Genomic DNA, 20,513 nt, shown 5'->3' on the forward strand with positions numbered 1-20,513 from the left:
AAAAAAAAAAAAGAATTGTATGAGCCCCTAATAAAATGATTAGGAAAAAATAAAGATAATGGGGTCTTAGGTCATGAAAGATAAAAAGATCAGTGGCTCAGAGGAAAAAAACTTTTTTAACCAAAGTGCAAATGCAACTTCATAGGAAAAGAAGGGATTTTTATTCTTTGTGTAATATAAAAATTAATTCAAAGTGTATCAAATAAGAAACCTAAAACTAAAAAACATCTTTAAAAACAAAACAAAAACGACTCAGTGCCGTTGGTTCAATTCTGACAGCAGCCCTAAAAGACAGGCTAGAACTGCCCCGATGGGTTTCAGAGACTCACTCTTTACAGGAGTAGGACGTCCCCTCTCTCCCACCCCCTCTCTCCCACCGAGTGGCTGTGATTTCAAACTGCTGACCTTGCAGTCACCAGGACTTCACGAGAAAAGATAGGAGACATTCGTCATTACTTTGGATTACTCATGACTTTTTGATAAACAACATCAAGATCATGATCCTGAAGAGAAGGAATCAATAAATGGGCTCTGTCAGAGCCAGTGAATCAGAACCGATTCAATGGCAATGAGTTTGTTGGTAGTTGGAGCAGAATTAAGAACTGTTGGGCACACTACCACAGACTAGGGAGAAATATTTGCAAATCTCCTGGCTGATAAAAGCTTTTTTCTATAAGAGAGAATTCTCAAAACTCACCAGTTAGAAATAACCCCATTTTTAAACGTGCAAAAAATGTCAACACACACTTCACTACATAGATACCAAGTAAGCACATGCTTATGAAAAAAATCCTGATGAACATTATTAACCATTAGGGAAGAACAAATTAAACACCTGTTCAATCACTGCTGCCAAGTCAATTCAGATTCACAGCGACCCTATAGGACAGTGTAGAATTGTCACTTGGTTGCTAAAGCTGTGAGTCTTTATGGAAGCAGAAAGATTCATGTGTCTCCCTCAGAGCGGTTTGCAATTTTAAACTGCAGGTTTTGTAGTTAGCAGCCCAATGCATAATCCATTCTACCACCAGGGCTCCTAAATACTTGCTAGGATGTGTGAAAAACAAAACACAACGACTATACCAAGTGTTGGCCAGGATATGAAACAACTAGAATGATCATGAAACCTGGAAATACTTGAGTATTTTCTTTAAAAGTTAACATACTTTCACTTTTCTTATCGAATGGTCTTTGGCTAATCTTTACAGAAGCAGACTGACACATTTTTTTTTTACCAGAGTAATTGGTGATCCAAACCTCCCAACTGTCAGTTAGCAGGAAAGTATTAAACCACTGCACCACTAGATCTTCTCTGTAATTTGATATCGTAACCCACTGATTTGCAGACAGTGCCTTACATTTAATTATCTGAACAAAAACCAAACCCACTGCTATCAAGGCAGTTTCTGGAACTGTAAATCTTTAGGGAACAGACCAGCCTCATTGTATTCCTGCAGAGCAGCTGATGGGTTTGAACCACTGACCTTGCTGTTAGCAGCCCTATACCTCTTTCATTAGGTGACTTTAATTCTGAACAGAATGATACTGCACAATTGCCTGCCTTTCTTTCCAATGTAATTGTGTGGATTTCTAAGCATTGTTAACTCTTCTGTTGTTTCCATAGGTTGATGAAAAAACGATAGGAGAGCCTGGTTGGCTCTATGGTAGTTTTCAAGGAAGTTTTGGGTGGTTTCCGTGCAACTATGTAGAAAAAATAGCAAGTGGAAAAACTTTGTCCCCCAAGAAGGCCTTACTTCCTCCTGCAGTCTCTTTACCTGCTACCTCAACTCCCTCTGAGTAAGTTTTCATGAACAAGGGATTTTATACTGTACTGCAAATGTATAAATACCTAATGCATATTTGTGTTAGCATATGCGCTACTTAATCATGTGGTTATCTGTCTGGTCTCTTAAGGAATGCCTATTATTCTAAACTGGATGTTAAATTTAGCAAATTAAAATGTAGTTTGTTCATGGATTCTCTTTTTCCCATAAACTATTTAAATGCAGCATAAATTACATATAACTTGAAATAGATCAGCATGTTCTAAATCAGAGTGTTAAATTTACAGACCACTTGCTTCAAATCAACCAACATCGATGACTGATTATCAAAATGTGTCTTTTTCCAACCTAACTGTTAATACATCATGGCAGAAAAAATCCGCTTTTACCCGCACTGTGTCCCCTGGGTCTGTTTCACCTATTCATGGACAGGTATGTTCTTTTAAATTTTGATATACTTTATTCTTTGAATGTGTTTCTATAGAGTGAAGATTTTGGCCCAAAGCTTTTTTCACTCGATTAACCAGAGGTTTAACATAGGCTAAAGAACATTTAGCCTATGTTCTTATTCACATGTGACATTATTATTACTAGTAGGTTTCTTAGCAACAGTTCATTTCTACAGTATCAAGTTATTAGCAGCTAAGGTATCTAATCTCAAAATTTCATTTTTACAAATCTGATTATATTGTTGCTCATTTGTACTTTTATAAGGATATAAGAGATTAGATTTCAGATGAGGATGAGGATGATGATTAAGTAAGTCATTTGAGAACTTGGAATCTTGTTACTTATACTTAGCCTGTGGTTTAGATGTAAACATTCTAAGTGTTGTCAGGCCAATATCATAAAAAGAAATAGTAGATGTCATTAGAATAGAGTCCTACAGATTTCATTGTTATTCAGAATATGTATATTGAGTGACCAGAGATTCCAGACATTTCATGTGCTAGAAGTATAGGAAAAATATATTTTAAAGTCCTTCTCATTAAGAAGTTCATAATGTAATGGGGACAGATAGCTAAGTGGCCGTCAAATGTGAGAAGTTATAATAAAGGTACATATGGAGTGCTGAGGAATGTACAGAGGAGGGAGCCTCTCGCTCAGTCTGTGGGAATTGGAGCAAGCTTTGCAAAAAGCAAGATACTTGAGCAGGACCTTCAAAGATAAGGATTTTACCATCCAGAAAAGAAATGTTATTCTTTGATTTGTGGAAAGCTACTGAGCCATTAGCTAACAGGTGTTTTCAGGACACAGGGACTGTTGGTGGCTTAGCTGTAGTGTAGGAAGAGGCTCTAACTGGTGTAAATGATTGAACACACTACTATGAACCACAGGTTGGTGGTTCAAATCTACTCAGAGGCATCTCTGGGGAAAGGTCACAGCCATTCGAAACTGTGGAGTTCAGTTTTCTGAAATACATGGGTCAGCCAGAGTTAGAATTGACACCACAACACCTAGTTTTACTGGTGACAGCACAGAATTCATGGAGAAAGGGTTCAGAAGTGAAAATAGAGAGAGGTTGATTTTTGTTTGTGGAACATTTAATGGCATGGCTAAGCAATTTGGCAGTAGAAGGCCTGAAGGTTTTTGAGAGGGATTGAGGTCTCTGTCTTAGAAAGATAACTCTGGTAGTAGGGTAGGGACTAGATTGGCAGAAAGAAGAAAAGGCAGGTGACCAGGTGAAGGAGCGTATTATAACGGCTCAGTAACAGGAAATGATGGTGTAAACCAAAGCCACAATAAGGGGAATATATAAAAGAGGAGATGGATTTACAAGTGCATTTGCCCCACACTGTGTGCCTTGACACAAAATAGAGAATTCATCGACTATAGAGAGTAAGGAAGAAATTGGAGTTAATCCTCCAGTTCTTTAGCTTGGGCAGTTGGAAAGATGGATAAGAAATGGAGGAGGAGAGAGTTTGGTGGGTTCTAAAAATATGATTACATTTCAGACATACTTGGTTTGATGTGTTTATAGTAAGGGAAACCTCAGTAGACAGTTTTATTTACAGGTCTGCAGCTTAGGAGATAAAAGTGAAGATCAAGATTTAAGAGGTCATAGGCATAAATAAGATTATTTAGAAAAAAAAAAAAAGATTATTTAGAGAGATCATGTTGAACAGGAGAGGAAAAGGCAGGCCAAAGGGCAACCACTAATCAGAGAGTGAGCTTTAGAAACAAGGGCTTTAGTGGTTTCAGCACTGCTCAGAGATCAAGAAGAATAAGGATTTGGAAAAGGCCTTTGACTTTGGCCCTTATGATGTAATCAGTGACATTGTCAAGAAGGGGTTCAGTCATATAACAACTGTAAAATCCAAATTAGAATGGGTTAAGGTGTGAAATTAGAAAATCTGAGTATGCTTTTCTGTAGAGGTAGACAGTAGAGAAGGTGAGAAAGAGGTTAAAGATTCAAGGAGAGGACTTCAATAATGCTGCAAAATGTTTTAGAAAATGAGAGGTATCATGAGATTTTCAGCACACATCAAAAGCTCGGCCTTATGAGCAGAACAAAGGTATCCCTTCCTCAGAGAAGGAAGGAAAGAAAAATAAATGAGCGTACAAAGAGTTCAAAAGACAGGAGGCGGGAAATGGAGGGGACCAAGCATAGCCCCATCCCCAGTCCTTGCCGATTCGGCTGAATCCACTCAGTTAGGAGCTGCAGGCCAGATGTTTGTAGTGATTCTCTCCTTTTCCTTCTGTTTCATGACATCCGCTTGATGGATTGTAAATGTGCTTCCTACACACCCTCTGTTTCCAATCCACTACAGTGATATTTTATATCCGGATGTGTCCTCGAAGGGTAGCGGTCCAGTCTTCCTTGGACTTAGCAGGCCACCGAGATGACTGTCTCATGCCACTGAAGTCGGGTAGTAGAAGAGGGCTTCTTCGTCTCCCTAGTTAATGTGTCACCGCCAACCCAGACTGGCTTGCTGTTTTACTTGAATACACAAATCATGATTAGTGTTGTTGTCTTTTAATTTTTAAAAATTGTTTTTCTACTCACAGGGACAGGCTGTAGAAAACTTAAAAGCACAGGCGCTTTGCTCTTGGACTGCAAAGAAGGATAACCACTTGAACTTCTCAAAGCATGATGTCATTACTGTCTTGGAGCAGCAAGAAAATTGGTGGTTCGGAGAGGTCCATGGTGGAAGAGGATGGTTTCCGAAATCTTATGTCAAGATTATCCCTGGGAGTGAAGTCAAGATTGAAGAGTAAGCATCTTTGGGCATTTACATGAGGTGGGAGTGTTTGAGCTTTTGTTCTTCAGCCCACCATCATACAAGGAATGTGCAACAAAGAGTTTGAACATCAAAGTGCTTAGGTTTTTGTTTGTTTATATTTTCCTTTCGTTGTACCTGAAATTTACTTAGAAAAATTAGCTAGTTTTTGCTTTGGAGACTTTCTCCCCGGTTGCTTACTGTAAATTGCCGGTATCTAAATACATCTTCACTGAGAGCCTATTTGCTGAAGGGAGGCATTCCCATCTCTGGGCCGCCAGGGTTCCTTGAGCAAGCATTTCTTGTTGTTCATAGCACACTGTGCTACAGCTACTAACTTTCTTGCCTATATCCCGTGTTAGAACATGCCATGTCTTCTTTTTATTCTTGTTACGGGTGTGTTTGCTTAAGTCTTTCCATACCCACTCTAGTGCTTGATGCATAATATCTGCTCAATTATATTATGAATGAGAGAGGAACAAATGAATAAATTAATTTTCAAATTAAAGCAAGAGCTGAGCAGCTTATGTTCTCTTCCCTTTATTTCTCAGTCTGTAGGGGTGTCAAGTCACCAAGTATTTTTAATACAGTACAATGGATGATATCAAAAGCTATCTCGTGTCTTATTTGGAAGTTGATCTAAATACGAATGGAGTCTGTTTTAGTGGAAAGGGACAGGTCTTTGTTGGAAATCAAAAGGATTAAATTGTGATTCTGTTATTTTTGCCAGGCTGTGTAGAATAATCTCCTTGGTCTTCAATTTCCTAATTGAGTTAAATATTAAATGATCTTTAATACTGTTCCTGACTGTATGTTTGTATTCAAAATGCACACACTTTGCAGAGTGGCATGACACTTCAGATTGAGAAGTGGGTAATGATAACAAGAAGTGGCACAGGGGTTAACGCACTCAGCTGCCTACCAAGAAGCGGGTGGTTTTAACTGACCAGCAGTTCTATGGGAGGACGAGCTGGCCATCTACTTAGATAAAGATTGCAGCCTTTTGCCTAGTCCTCCTTTGTATGGCAGCGTTGCTGAAACCTGCCCAGTATCTTCGTCACACACAAGCCTCCCCTGGCCGGCTGCTTCTGGTACATTGCCACTTTGTTCTTGCTAAGCCAAGCCCAGCCCAGCCCAGCCCAGCCCCGTAGGAGCTTTAGCGAAAGACAGCCCGTCTAGCAATGTATTTGTGTCTCCGATTCTATTTGAGATATCTCAAGCCTATTTTTTATAAAGGCAAAACACCTCACATTTGAAGTACTCATAAATTATGTTAAATTAGCTTACTGTGTTTAAAAATTTAGAAGTTTATAATTAGACAGTTTTTAGTCCAACAGCATATGTGGATGAACATTTTTATTTAGCTTGCCTACGGAGACAATATTTAGAGTAACTTTGGAAACAAATCATCTTCTTTGGCTTTATTTATATCTGTTTTGTTTCCTTGTTGTGATTTGTGTGCATTTATTTGGCAGACCAGAAGCTGTGTATGCAAGTATAAACAAGAAACCTACCTCTGCTGCCTGTACCGGTGGAGAAGGTAAGCTGTTCGGCATTTTGTCAGTGAGACAGACGTCAGCTAAGCTATTGGCTGGTTAATGATCTGACTGTTCACAGCTGTTACTCGCCCTGAAAGTAAGGCTAGGAAAGCCTCCTCTGTAGCAATTTCCTGTGAGTACTGAGTATCTACAAAAAACGTGACAGAAAGTACTTTCTACTTTTGGAAAGTCAGTGCTGTAAAAACACAGTGTGGACGGGACCAATAAATACAATTGTGGGTTAAAAGTGTTACAATGAGGGAGCAGGGAGGTTTTAGTTTTCCCACTACCTGGATCTAAATTATAAATGTTGAGAGGTAAGAAAACTTCAGTGCACTGAGCTGTTTAAAAATGGATTTTAATTACTGTGTACCATTTGGTCATTCAGTAGGATATGAAATCAATGTATACTTTATCACATATATCACAAAGAAATATTTTTTTTCTATTTACCCCATTAGGTGGTTTGAGTAATACATTGTTTTGGCCAGTGTTCTGCCAACATAATTTTATTTTTTTGACTTCTGTAATCTTACAGCTTAATTTGTTTCTTTTTTGGTTTGTTCCCTCCAGAGTATATTGCACTTTATCCATATTCAAGTGTAGAACCTGGAGATTTGACTTTCACCGAAGGTGAAGAAATACTGGTAACACAGAAAGATGGAGAATGGTGGACAGGAAGTATTGGAGACAGAACTGGAATTTTTCCATCAAACTATGTCAAACCAAAAGATCAAGAGGTAGAATAATCTTGATGTAGAAACAAAATCATTCAATTCATGTTGATTATGATTAACACTTACTAAGTATGTCAGTTTGTCATACTGCGGTGGTTTGTGTGTTTCTGTGATGGTTTTCTGTGGATGGTTTTCAGCGGAGCGTACAGACTGAAGAACAAATAGGCCACCCACTTCAGAGGACTTTGCCACTGAAAACCCAACAAACAGGAGTGGAACGTTGTCAGATACCAAAAACATAATTTATAACAGCAGACTATTATCAGAGATCGTGCCAGAAGATGAGCTCTTCTGGTCAGAAGGCAAATTTGACCAAGGAAGAACTTCCTTCTCAAAGTAGAGTTGACCCTAGTGACACGGAGTGAGTGCCTTCAGACCTTCCTTTGCTGATGGGGCAGGACGCAAAATGAGAAGAAACAACTGCAGACATCAATTACTGATTGGTATTTGGAATATACAAAGTATGAATCTAGGAAAATTGGAAGACATTAAAAATTAAATGGCATTTATAAAGATTGATGTTCTAGGCATTAGTTGAAATGAACTGGAATTCAGAAAATCATATACCATATATACTCCTGAATAAGCCGATTTTTCCAGCACATTTTTAATGCAGTTTTTGTGGTAAAATTAGGTGCCTTGGCTGATATTTGGGTCGGCTTATACTTGAGTATGTACGGTACTTGGGAATGACACAATCAGGAGGAATGGTTTTGCATTCATTGTCAAAAAAGGACATTTCAAGACCTGTCTTGAAGTACAGTGCTATCCATGATAGGATAATATATGGAAATCTAATCAATACAATATTATTTAAATCCATACACCAAACACTAAAACTAGTAGTAAAGAAATTGAAGAATTATACCAATATTTTCAGTCTGAAATTAATCAAAGATACAATCAAATGCATTGATAATTATTGGCCGTTGGAAGCACAAAGAAGGAACAGTTATTGGAAAGTATGGTCTTGGTGACAGAATGAAGGTAGAGATCGCATGACAATTCTGCAAGACCAATGATTTGTTCATAGCAAATACCTTATTTTAACAACATAAACAGCGACTATACATGTGGACTTCTCCAGATGGGAAACACAGCAATCAAATTGTGTGGGAAGAGATGATGGAGAAGCTCAATATCCGAAGTTTAAACTGGACCAGGGGCCAACTGTGGAACAGACCATCAATTGCTCACTTGTAAATTCAGAAACTCACAGAGGCAGTTCTGTGTTCGATAGGGTTGCTGTGCATCAGAATGGACTTCCATGGCAGTGAGTATTAGTAGATTTAGTATCATTGATAATATATGCCAGTAAAAATTTGCTGAAGGTTATCCAACAACAGTTGCAGCAGTACATTGACAGAAGTGTCAGAAGTTCAGGCCAGATTCAGAGGAAGACATGGAATAAAGAATTTCATTGCTGACATCAGATGAATCTTGGCTAAAAGCAGAGAATACAAGAACAATGTTTACTTGTGTTTCACTGACTGTGCAAAGGCATTCAATTGTGTGAATCATAACTAACTATATAGATAACCTTGAGAAGAATGGGAATTCCAGAATACTACATTGTGTTCATGTGAAACCTATACATCATCCCAAGGCAGTTGTGCAAACAAAACAAGGGAGTACTGTATGGTTTAAAATCAGCAAAGTTATGCCTTGGGGTTACATCCTCACACTATGCTTACTCATCAGTATGCTGAGAAAATCCTCAAAGAAGCTGGATTATATGAAGAAGAGTGTGGCATCAGAATTGGAGGAAGACTTATCAACAACCTGTGATAGGCAGATGGCACAACGTTGTTTGCTGAAAGTGAAGAGGCCTTCAAGCACTTGGTGATGAAGATCAACTATTGCAGCCTTCAACATGGATTGCAATTCAGTGTAAAGAAAGCCAAAGTCTTCACAACTGGACCAAAGATAAAAAGCATCATGATCAATGAAGAGAAGATGGAAGTTGCCAAGGATTCCATCTTGCTTGGATCCACAATTAGTGCTCATGGCAGCAGCAGTCAACGATGCATCCCATGAAGTAAATCTTCTGCACAAGAGCTCTTTAAAGTGTTGAAAAGCAAGAATGTTGCTTTGATGACTAAGGTATGCTTGACCCAAATCATGGTATTTTCAGTTACTTCCCATGCCTGTGAAAGTTGGACATTGAAGAAGGAAGACCAAAGAAAAATCCATGCCTTTGAACGTTGGTGTTGGTGAGGCATATTGAAAGTACTGTGGGTTGCCAAAAGAACAAACTGTGTGGAGAAGTACAACCAGAATGCTCCTTAGAGGCAAGAATGGCGAGACTTTGTCTCATGTACATTGGACATGTTACCAGACCCTAGAGAAGGACATCATGCTTGGCAAAGGAGAGGGGCAGAGGGAAAGAGGAAGGCCCTTAAAAGGTGGATTGACGTGGTGGCTACAAACATAGTAATTGGGAGGATGGCACAAAACCCGGGTGGTGGTTCTTCTTTTGTACACAGGGTTGCTTTGAGTTGCAACTAACTCGATGGCACCAAGGAACAATAACAGTGTGTGTGGTTTTGGTCAAGCTCTTTTGTTTACAAATAACCTTCCTAAGGTAAACCAAACCCCTAGCTGTTGAGTCCATGCTGCCTCACAGTGACCTTACAAGGCAGAGTAGAACTGCCAAGTAGGATTTCCAAGGCTGTTATCTTTATGGAAGCAGACCGCTTCATCTTTCTCTTACAGTGCTGTCGGTGGGTTTGAACCACCAACCTCTCAGTTCACAGCTGTTTGCTTGACCACTGCACCACTAGGGCTCCTTACTACTCCAGGCAGTATCATTTGGGCGGGAGGAGGGGTGGGGAGGAAAAGCAAGTAAGGATCAAATTATAGAGATGAAGAGGTAGACAGGATTTCATGAAAATCTAAGAACAAAGCCACAGGACTGGGCTGTCAGCACTGATAGAGCGCTGCATGCAGGAGGCTAAAGACTGCCTTGAAGGATCTTGACAGTCTTCACTGTGGATTCTGATTCTCATGCTGCTTTTCAGCTCTGCCACCTGTGTGGTGTGGTTAGTAGTTCCAGAACTTTCTGGTTTCAAGAACTCTTCACCATCTTACAAATTACTGAGAAGCTCAAAGACTGTGAGATATCTAGTGATATTGGCCATATTAGAAAATAAACCTCTGAAGTAGTTTACTTATTATCAATTCACTTAAACATAACAAACTATTATATAGTTACATAAGTTCTATATAGTGTTTCTTATGAAAACTAATTAAAAATTGATGCCCCCTCCCCAAAAAAACAAGTTTAATAAGAAGAATGGCATTGTTTATTTTGCACATGGATTTAATGTCTAGCTTAGTTGACAACAGCTAGAATCTCATATTTGTTTCTGTATTCAATCTGTTGCAATCTGTTGCTTTGTTTAAAGTGTAGGAAGAAAATTGCCCCCACACATATGGCAAAAAAGGGCGACAAATTTTAATAACATTTTCTGGTGTATGCCAATATGCTTCTTTTGTTACACCAAAACGTGATAAATAGTAAGTTGTTACAAATTAGTTGCAACCTGAAATCTGAAGCCATATCCATCAAATTTTCTTAGTTACATTAAAATATCTTGGTCTAATTTTCATATTGAATGAACCTTTTGCCGTGTGGCATGTGATACATCATTCATTGACTTCTTTGGGCAACATTAAATTATACAGGTATTCCCTGTGCTGACATATTTTACTCAACATTATCAAAATGTCACGTTTGTTAATATCACTAGTGATAAGATCCCCAAAGTCATTAAAACCAAGAAGCTGTCAAGCTCCCAATAGTGGATGCAGATTTTCCAGAGTTTAAATTTTCTTGGAAAGCTTGAATTCTGTCACCGACAAGAAATCCTAACAGCCGTTTTCCCTGAAGTAGTGCGCTTTCCTCTTCGGTTTCTGAGAACCTATCTGCCACGTCCCGAGTCTGAATAACTCATACGTCTTTCAGGTAACAATCTTCCCTGAGAAAGACTAGTTCTGCTCGCAGGTTAATCACAGAAATGATTTTTCTCCAGGCAGTCATGGCGTACAGAGCAGACACACTTTATAAACAGTGCCATTAAGCTGCACCGATTTTTTTTCTTAATGTGTCCTTGAGGATCAAGACTTAGTAAAAAGTGTCCTCCTTCACCACGGACACTCTTAGGTGAACCTAGCCTGTGCAGTCCTGGGACAGTATAATGATTCATGGACGCCCTAGCAATTTCACCCCCACATTGGAAATGTCAGCACTGTCAGACAGGCAGATCTTAGGATTATTATGAAATTCACTTTCATCTCATAGACTAAAATCAGATCCCTGAAAGGATCTCTAAGGACTGCCCCTAGAGGGAACCTGCAAACCATGGGTCGGATGGGTCCGGTTCAGCCTGTGTGGAATGTATTGGCCTAGACAGACCTGTTTTGATGTCTAGTGGGATAGGGATTACACCCTGGGCTGCTAACTGCAAGGTCAGCCATTTGAAACCACCTGCGGCTCCGAGGGAGAAAGAGGCATCAGAGGCAGTGAGTTTGTTTTGAAGTTTTGAGCCATGTTTTAAATTCAGGAAAGATTTAAAAAATGAGTTACCCCTGGTGAGCCAACCATTTGTGCATATTATGTTCTATGAGTTGACCAGGTCTCCTCATGCATGCTGCATTCAGAACCAGGTCGCTTAGCATGACGTGAATGGCCATTTTGACCTCATTTAAAGAAATATAAATCCTGAGAACTTGACATGTACTTCCTAAGAACCTTTGTACTTTTACCATCTGAGTTATTAAAAAAAAATGATAGCACGATACAATTTTTTTTTCCTTTTAGAGTTTTGGAAGTGCTGGCAAATCTGGACCATCAAACAAAAAGCCTGGTATGTATCCTAATTAACCTAGAAAAACATGAAAATGCTTGCTTTTTCATAGTCTTGGATTCATAATTTCTGGCTTTTCTTCAAAATTTCCTTCTCAGAGATCGCCCAAGTCACTTCAACATATGTGGCTTCTGGTTCTGAGCAACTTAGCCTTGCCCCGGGGCAGCTAATATTAATTCTAAAGAAAAATACAAGTGGATGGTGGCAGGGCGAGTTACAGGTAATACATCTTAAGACGTTTGTCACTTTGTAAAAGTAATGTGTGTTCATTAAAAAGTCATAACATTTTATATTGACTGCATCGTGCCACCTAGAGGCAAGCAATAGTAACATTTTAGTGTCGTGTTTCTCTATGGTCTTCTCGTGTCTGGCATTTGAGTTGTTGTATCAGTACATTTAAGGAATTTCCTCCAAAAACACTACTTGTGCTCATGCATGTGTTCACACACCTCAGGTTCCCTTTGTCAAAGAAGCAAGATCTCTGCTTGGACTAACCCTGGAGTCCCGCTGTGTGCTGAGGAAATTGTACCCCTCAGATTTCCCCTTACGGTCTCAGGTTTTTGACACAGCAGTGCAAGGAAAAGGGGTGCCGACTTAGATGAGCCCTGTTAATTTCAACCGAAGTGTTAGCAGAGAAAGTGGTTGCATGTGTTTTGATACATAAAGCGAATCCATTTAAACAAAAAAGTATTTAAGGACTAAAGGCTGATGAGAGGCCAACAGCTGTGTTTCTACCTCCTCGGTTCCATATGCAATTGTAACACAGAGCAGAAATATGGTTTCATTCTTGCAACTCAGAATCTTGGGTTCTTAAAGAGCAGCGGGGGAAAGTCTCATAGCATTGTGAGGAACTCCCAAATTTACTTTCTGATTTGCTTTGAAGACTAGCCCAAGTTCTAGGCATTGGCTAGCCAAAACTTTTATTTCTGATATCACTGATTTCCACAAAGCCCCCAGAGGCATTTACAGTTTGGGATGCACCAGCTTACAGACTGACTGAAGCTCCCCCAAAGGACTCTGGCCTGGTCTCTGTGAGATACTTGCGAACACGGAGCCCGTTCGGCCTCCAAGTCCCCGCTTCGGCCAGCTGTTGTAGAGCACTTGGACAGGCAGCGAGTCTCCCAGTCTTCCTGTCAAGGGTTTTCCTAACTTTTAAGTTACATCTCAGTAATTATTTGCTATTCACACTATTTTCAATCTCCCCTTTCAATTGTATACTCCTTTTGCACTTTCCCAGGCCAGAGGAAAAAAGCGGCAGAAGGGATGGTTTCCTGCCAGCCATGTTAAACTTCTGGGTCCCAGCACTGAAAGAGACACACCTGCGTTTCATCCTGGTATGGAGAGGGGTTAACCTGGATGCCGTCTTTGGGCAATTTTGTTTAAAACTCAGCCACTTCTCAGATGAACTAAATAAACACTTTGTAAAGTCTTAAAAAGGCCTTTCCTTACCTCTGCCCAAAAGTAATGTACCACTGATAACTTCCTTTCGAAAAACATGCTGTGTAGACACAGCCAGTGTGCATTGAGATTTGAGCCGCATGGCTCCGTGAGAGTTTCCTAAATAAAATTGCTATGCCATCGTACTTACTTAAAGTGAAGGCATTCACTTGTTCCTTTAGCTGTGATTCAGCAAAAAAGGGGTGTAAAAAGAGGGAAGGAGGGATGAAGGAAGAGCAGTTCAAAAGGGAATATTTAGTCTCATTTTAATATTTATCATTAAAATAATTTAAACCCTATGGGGAGATCGAACATCTGATCCCTGTAGGAATCATGACGTTAATTTGATTTTTGTGGTGGTATGTTTTGTTTTGTTTCTCGCAGTGTGTCAAGTGATCGCCATGTATGACTATGTGGCAAATAACGAAGATGAGCTGAATTTCTCCAAGGGACAACTTATTAATGTTCTGAACAAAGATGATCCTGACTGGTGGCAGGGAGAAACCAACGGGGTGACCGGCCTCTTTCCTTCAAATTATGTTAAGATGACGACAGACTCGGATCCAAGCCAGCAGTGTGAGTACTATTAAAGTCTCGACTTCCTAACTCGTCTGAGCGCTCTCCTCATTCCTGCAATTGATTACTGCATTGATTAGAATTGTGGATTAGATCTTTTTAAACTCAGTTTATAGCAAATGTATGTTAATGTTTAAGAAAATAGAAAAGGAACTTTTTACAAGATCTAAAAGTTGTACAGCTTTACTTTAAATTCCTGTTCCTAGCTTCAGGCCTCACTACCCCACTTCCTCTGACCGATGTGAGCCGTCTCTTGGGTGGGGTCGGTCTGTGCTGTGACAGCAGTCTGCCCTGCAGCCGCAGTCCTCTGTCCCCTCTGGCATCCAGCGTCTCTGTCCGCTTCATGAGAGACAGCTAGTGATTACCCTGTTGTTCACACAGCTACACACCCACAAGTTTTTCACCCTGTTAGTAAAAATGCCATTAATTTTACAACTTTCCCATTTATCTCCCACATATTTAAGCATCATCTGGGTAGGAGAAGGTAACCTGTATAAACCTTTGTTTGGAAACTTTCACGAGATGATTTTTTTTAGAGAACTGTGTCATGCAAGAGATAGACAAATCAAGATCTGTTTGGCTACTTTTAGAACAAGGGCTTAGGTCTCAAAAGTATAAAATTTGCTATTATATAAAATTATCTCTTGGCAATTACCTAGCTTTCTTATATTTAATGATAAATATAGCATTAATAATAAATTAAAGAATAAACAGTACTTAGAGATTCTTGTTACTTTTATAAAATGGATATCCTTTCTTCCCACCCTTTTGAGTTTTTTGTTCTGTCAACAAAATACTTTACCCTGTATGTTTCTTATCATTCTTATAAAGTTATCTGAATAATACAGCCTGTCGTTTTGAGAACATGAAATGGGTAGCTCAGTTAAAACTGAGATACACGTATGACTCGGTGCCACTGGGTTACATCCACATTGGACTGTGTAATTTCTAGTGATAGTCTTCATTTCTGTTTCAGAGATTATAAAGATGGCTCTAATCCTGGGGGAAAGATTTCCCTCTAGATAGATAAACAGCTAGATTTTCCATTGTAGAGGAGGGAAGACTCTAATATTCCATGATTTGTAAATTCCCCCCAAAATGTCTCCTGGTTTTAAGAAAAGTGGCAAGAAAACCTCACACAGTGCAGCTGCGCAATGAACAGCCAGGTGAAGTTCTACTGATGGCTGGGCCTGGCCCCGCAGCGTGCCAGTTCATCAGATTGCTGGCAGGGGCCCAACACATCCTTCACACGCCTTGCTTAGAGCTGAGAGAAGGTACTTCTCAGACCTAGGAGATAAGGAGTCTATTCTGGGTGTCAGTACACTTGGCTTTTATAGCTTTTAGAATCTAAAATGATGGTTTCCTAATGTCATATTCGGTTATCTTGTTTTCCAGCAATGGAATACTATTTCTCCAAATTAGTGTTATCTAATAAGAAATAGAAGGAACAAATAAAAGCTCTTCTGAAGGGAAGGCCAGCCAGGATCACGCTCTGAAGTCTTCACTTCCTCTTCCTTACTCGCCTCTTCTATGACCCTGCCCCCCCCCCACACACACACACACACACACACCAGGTTGCCCTCTGGGGATGATAGAAAAGTCACTGTTCTAGAGAAATCTATTTCAAGACAGTAACCGCCTCCTAGGAAAATAACCTACCAACCCCTAAAGTTAATTGAGTGATGTCTTTTTATTCTTAAAAGACACAACGCAGGCTACATAGCTGTTACCTGACTTCATTATTTCCAGGCTTATTAGCCATGGAAGTTACTTTCCGACCCGGAATGCTTTACTTACAGTTTTAGTATGGGTTGAACTACTAGACCCTGTCGCCCCCTGAGATGAGGGACCTCAACAGGACAGTGCTATCATTCAATAGAACTTTCTGCAGTGAGACAGACCGTCTCTACCTACACTATCCAATGCGGTGGTTACGACCCACGTGGAACTTTCCACACTTGAAGTTTGGCTGATGTGACTGGGAAACTCAATTCTGAATTGTGTGTAACTTTAATTCGTTTGAATTTAAGTAGACGTTTGTGGTTAGTGGCTACCATATTGGACAGCACAACTCTAAGAGGACCACCAGTTTAAAGCCGTCCCCAAAATAAGACAAGGAAACGGTACTGTCGAAACATTAAGTGTAAACCTTTGAAAAGAGAAAGGCGTCTGTCTTTTGGTCGTTGCTGCCTTACACAGTGGCCTTGAGCACAGTGCCCATGTGCTTCAGATTGTACCTCTTACGGGATTTGGGGTTTTATGTTAACATTTTCCCCGGTATGAAGGCATTTATTCCTTTGTTACGTATTCTTTGAGTGTCTGCTGTGTTCTTAGCGTTAGCCACACAAAGATAAAGACTACCTCTGCTCTAAAGTAGCCTGAGAATCCAATAGGGTGAAATTGTATAGATTAAATCTAACAGTCATTATAATGGAGATATATATATACAAATATATTTTTGTAAAAGAGCCCACAAATCTAACTGAGGAAAGATCAGTTAGGAAGCCGTCACAGAGAATATTTGAACTGAAACATGAAGGATAAATTGTATCAATTTGCCAGAGAGGCTAGAGTTAGGGATCAGCTTGACAAGAAGGTAGTAGAAAAGAATGAGCTGATTGTTTGCGTCATTATATTTCAAAACGTGGGCTAGAGAAATAGAATGCTGAAGAGGTTATTTCTCTAGTCCACAGCTTCAAAATTGTAAAACTATTATCAAAAAATTACTTATGATGTTGTTTCTATTGCTGGGGGTGTGTGTGTATTTAATTAGTTCGATCATATGGACAAACTCTTATCTAAATAATGAACGGTTTGTCATCCATCCTGGAATAAAAGATCTCTCTATTCTACAATTCTGAGAACAATTTCTAAATATGAGGAGGCTTCAAAAAGTTTGTGGAAAAATTCCACGATCTTTTAATCCCCTTTTTTTTTTTCATGAATTTTGGTACAAACCCCCTCCCCCCAATTTCTCTGAGAAAGCTTATGGTTGATGTAAAGCAGTTTAAATCACCTGGGAAGGCAAGAAGTGCTGTTTTGGTTTCCTTTCATTTTACTTCAAATAATTGCTCCTCAGAAATTTGAAGAGTTGCGGTTACTTTCAAAGGATAGTTACCCTATTTTTACACAAATAATAAGCATGTTATAATTTTGTAATATTTTTTGTAAACCGCACAACCCCATAGTGTATCAGCTTCTTGTGACCACTGGGTGCATTGTATATGTGGGTGTGTTTTATGCAAAAAATACTGTGATTGTATCGGTAACTATGCAATCAATTCAGACTAAATTTGTATGGGTTTTTAACTTTAATACCAGGTTTTGTTGAGAAATTGCTTAAGCCTCAATCAAAGAATTGATTTGAGATCTTTTTATACCTTTCTAGAGCTGTGGAAATGAATCAGTGGTTTGTAGACTTCATGAGTCAGTGAGAGCTGGGTACATTTGAAATTATCACTGTGGCTCTTTGGCCCTTTAAGTATCATTTTCATATTACTGTATTATTAGGACATTTTTTAGAGGTTGAGAATATCAATAGACTGAATTTCCTTAGTTGATGTTGCTCTCCAGCCTTTAATAAGTCCTTATTGCATGTTATTACTAGTCAAATTTTATTCTCACCTACTTAATTTGCATTATGTTCATTTTATTCCTCATTTTTCTTTTTTTAGGAACCAATGTTGTCTTCCAGTGTGAAAGCACCCCAGAGACCCACTATCCAAGTTTGACTCTAGCGTGGAGGCAGGGCAGGCAGCCCTGATCCAATATCTCCTACACAATCCATTTACTCGTCGGTGTGAGAGCCACTTGGGATTCTCTCCTTGTGTTTCTGGTTCACAGTTAAAATTTACTTGTAACAAGTGAAAGGATAGTGGGTCTTTGTGTGGCTTTCCCTGCTGTTCACTCTGGCATCTTTTAGCATTTTTCTCCTTTTTCTTTGGTAATTGTAGGTCATTAGCATGCATATTGAGTTTGCCCTCATGTGGTGGGAGTTCAAACACACAAAGACCCACTATTTGCACAAACTATGCTCGCTGGTTTGGAATGGGCTGCTGTCCTTCTCTGATGCTGTTGCCACATGTATCCCCATTACAGAGTTCAGAGACAATGTGCTGATGTGTCGCTATTACGTTTGATCTAATTCCAATCACAGTGAGCTGGCCACCGGCTCACTGCGATCTGCCCCTAATCTGCACTGTTTACTAGATCACTTTCTGATGTGCCACTGTGAGGCCCACGGTTTAGCTGTCTGAAAGGCAAGAACTGGACATGGTCTTTTCTCTCATTTCTGTGTTGAGCGGGTGAGAACGCTCACGTCTCTTGGGAGCTCTTCTGACCTCACAGGAGCAGGCTGGCTTGCCCTGGCGGAGCTGTGACCCAGCGGGTTGTGCAGGCCCCTCGAGGGTCCCAGGGTCTGCACTGTACTGGGCCAGTCCCCTCAGGAGCTCAGTGCATAAGGCCGATGCAGCATGGGCCGCTAGCTGACGATTCTTCCCTGACAACCAAACGCAGGGACTATTTTGAGGACTGAAAAGCTCCCAGGGTTCCCTTGGCTTAGGACATTTATATCAACAATACATTGTAAAGTCAGAATTCTTATTAGTGTGTATTTGAATCAGGTAGCATATGTCCCAGGTAACAAAGGGCATTGCTCGATGTTCCTGTATTTAGTGTTCAGTAAAGATCATGAGGAATCCCTGCAGAGTTCAAGTACCCCTGGCACAGGCCTACGGACTAGCCAAGAGTGACCTGTAGCCAAGGAAAGAACGTGCCGTGGAAGCAGGCGTTCCTCTCTGGCCATCAGGCTACAAGACTGACTTTCCCACCCAGGGGTTTCTGGCTCAGATCCGGGCTTCAGGAACATTGGCTGCTGTGGCATAGGATTTTGTTTCTTTTCCTGAAATGGAAATAACATTAAAGAAAATACTCATGGCTATTTATAAATGAATAAATGTGTGTGTACTCAGCTGAAACAGAAGTGGAGTTTTAGTAGACAGTATTAAACTAGATTTGAAAATCAATGAGAAGCTTATGCGATTTAAAATGTTTACAAACTGCGTGCAATCTACTGTGTATGAATGTCAAAGTAGTATCAGGAAAAGTGTACGTACGATCAGTCTTAGTTCCTCACAGAGTTCTTCAAGGAAAGGAAAGTATGTTTTGATGCCTCCAAAATTATGTTAGAGGCAGAGTTGTGCAATATTTATGTTAACATGCCTTTATGTTTTGAATGGATTGTTATCTCAGCCATACTTTGCCCAAATCATAACTTTACGACACGTAGTGAAAACATCACATCGCCAAGTTCAAGTGTCTGCTCCAGAACCCCTCCCCTTGTCAGGATGTACGTGTGCTCCCTGGAGTGGACGTTGCTGGTTACTGGACCACCTCAATTTCTAGCACTTGGCATCATCATGATACTTTCATAAAATGCGACATTAAAAGGAAAGCAATAATATCATTTTATAGGTGGAATAATGGATTTGCCTGCAATCGCCAAAGGAGGCCATGCTAAGATTAGGTCCTGCTGAGTTCAGCTGACCCTTCAAACTTGGAGGTTATCTCGTCTTGCCTCCTCGAGTTTTCTGAACTTTCTGCATTTGCACCCTTTACTGGAGTTCAGGTTCATGGCAGTTTCTCTAAATCATTTAAAACCCCAAGATTAGAAGGCACACCACTGTTATTTAGCCACATGGTTTGGCCTAACATTTTTTCCTGTCTAATTTTCAATTTATCTAATACACTGATTATTGCAAAAGTAATTTTATGTTTGGAATCAATACACTGGTAAATATAGATGATTAGGAGTGACATTCTGATCGAATTAATAATTAATTATTAATTCATAATTAATTTGAAAACACCACGTTCATCAGCTATCTAAAAATTAGCTCACTTATCAGCATAGTTAATGCACAATGTGAATCTGGAAAGTGAATGTGCCGGATACACTGAAATAGCCACCACTGTTGGTGTAGGAGTTATGTCTTATATTTGAGAGAAAGCTAAAAATGAAACTGTGTGACATAGAATAATAGCCTCAACCCTTCTTAAAAGTGCATGCAGCCCTCTGCAGCACCTCACATCCACGCCGCATCTCTGTCCCCTCACTCAGTGAGAGGCAGCTTTAGGCGTCTTAGCACCGATGCTAGAGGAAAGGAGGCTATTAGGGGATAGAACTTAAAATGGGAGCACGGTGATCACATCTGAGCCCTGTTGGAGGCAAAGCATCAAAATCCCTATTCAAAAAATGCTTATGTGGTTTTAAAGCATGTGATGAAACCTGGTAGTTTTTTCCAGCAGTGAAAAAAATTCATTGTAAAATCAAAGCAGATTTTCAGAGAATCTG

The 20,513-nt window shown here is 39.8% G+C and overlaps 1 protein-coding gene across 1 annotated transcript in view; it reads left to right on the forward strand.

The window, feature by feature from the left end:
- Positions 1–20,513, forward strand: part of ITSN2 (intersectin 2) — a 168,936-nt gene that overhangs the window by 119,167 nt on the left and 29,256 nt on the right. The window contains exons 21-29 of the mRNA XM_004696407.3: positions 1,625–1,797; positions 2,072–2,216; positions 4,794–4,999; positions 6,481–6,545; positions 7,117–7,283; positions 12,103–12,148; positions 12,247–12,368; positions 13,386–13,482; positions 13,970–14,161. Of these exons, the coding sequence (XP_004696464.1) occupies positions 1,625–1,797; positions 2,072–2,216; positions 4,794–4,999; positions 6,481–6,545; positions 7,117–7,283; positions 12,103–12,148; positions 12,247–12,368; positions 13,386–13,482; positions 13,970–14,161 (1,213 nt within the window). The remainder of the gene's footprint in view (positions 1–1,624; positions 1,798–2,071; positions 2,217–4,793; positions 5,000–6,480; positions 6,546–7,116; positions 7,284–12,102; positions 12,149–12,246; positions 12,369–13,385; positions 13,483–13,969; positions 14,162–20,513) is intronic.

This window comes from Echinops telfairi, unplaced genomic scaffold (genome assembly GCF_000313985.2).
Source record: "Echinops telfairi isolate 266 unplaced genomic scaffold, ASM31398v2 ScPeMD7_9;HRSCAF=40, whole genome shotgun sequence".
In the NCBI taxonomy this organism is placed as follows: domain Eukaryota; kingdom Metazoa; phylum Chordata; class Mammalia; order Afrosoricida; family Tenrecidae; genus Echinops; species Echinops telfairi.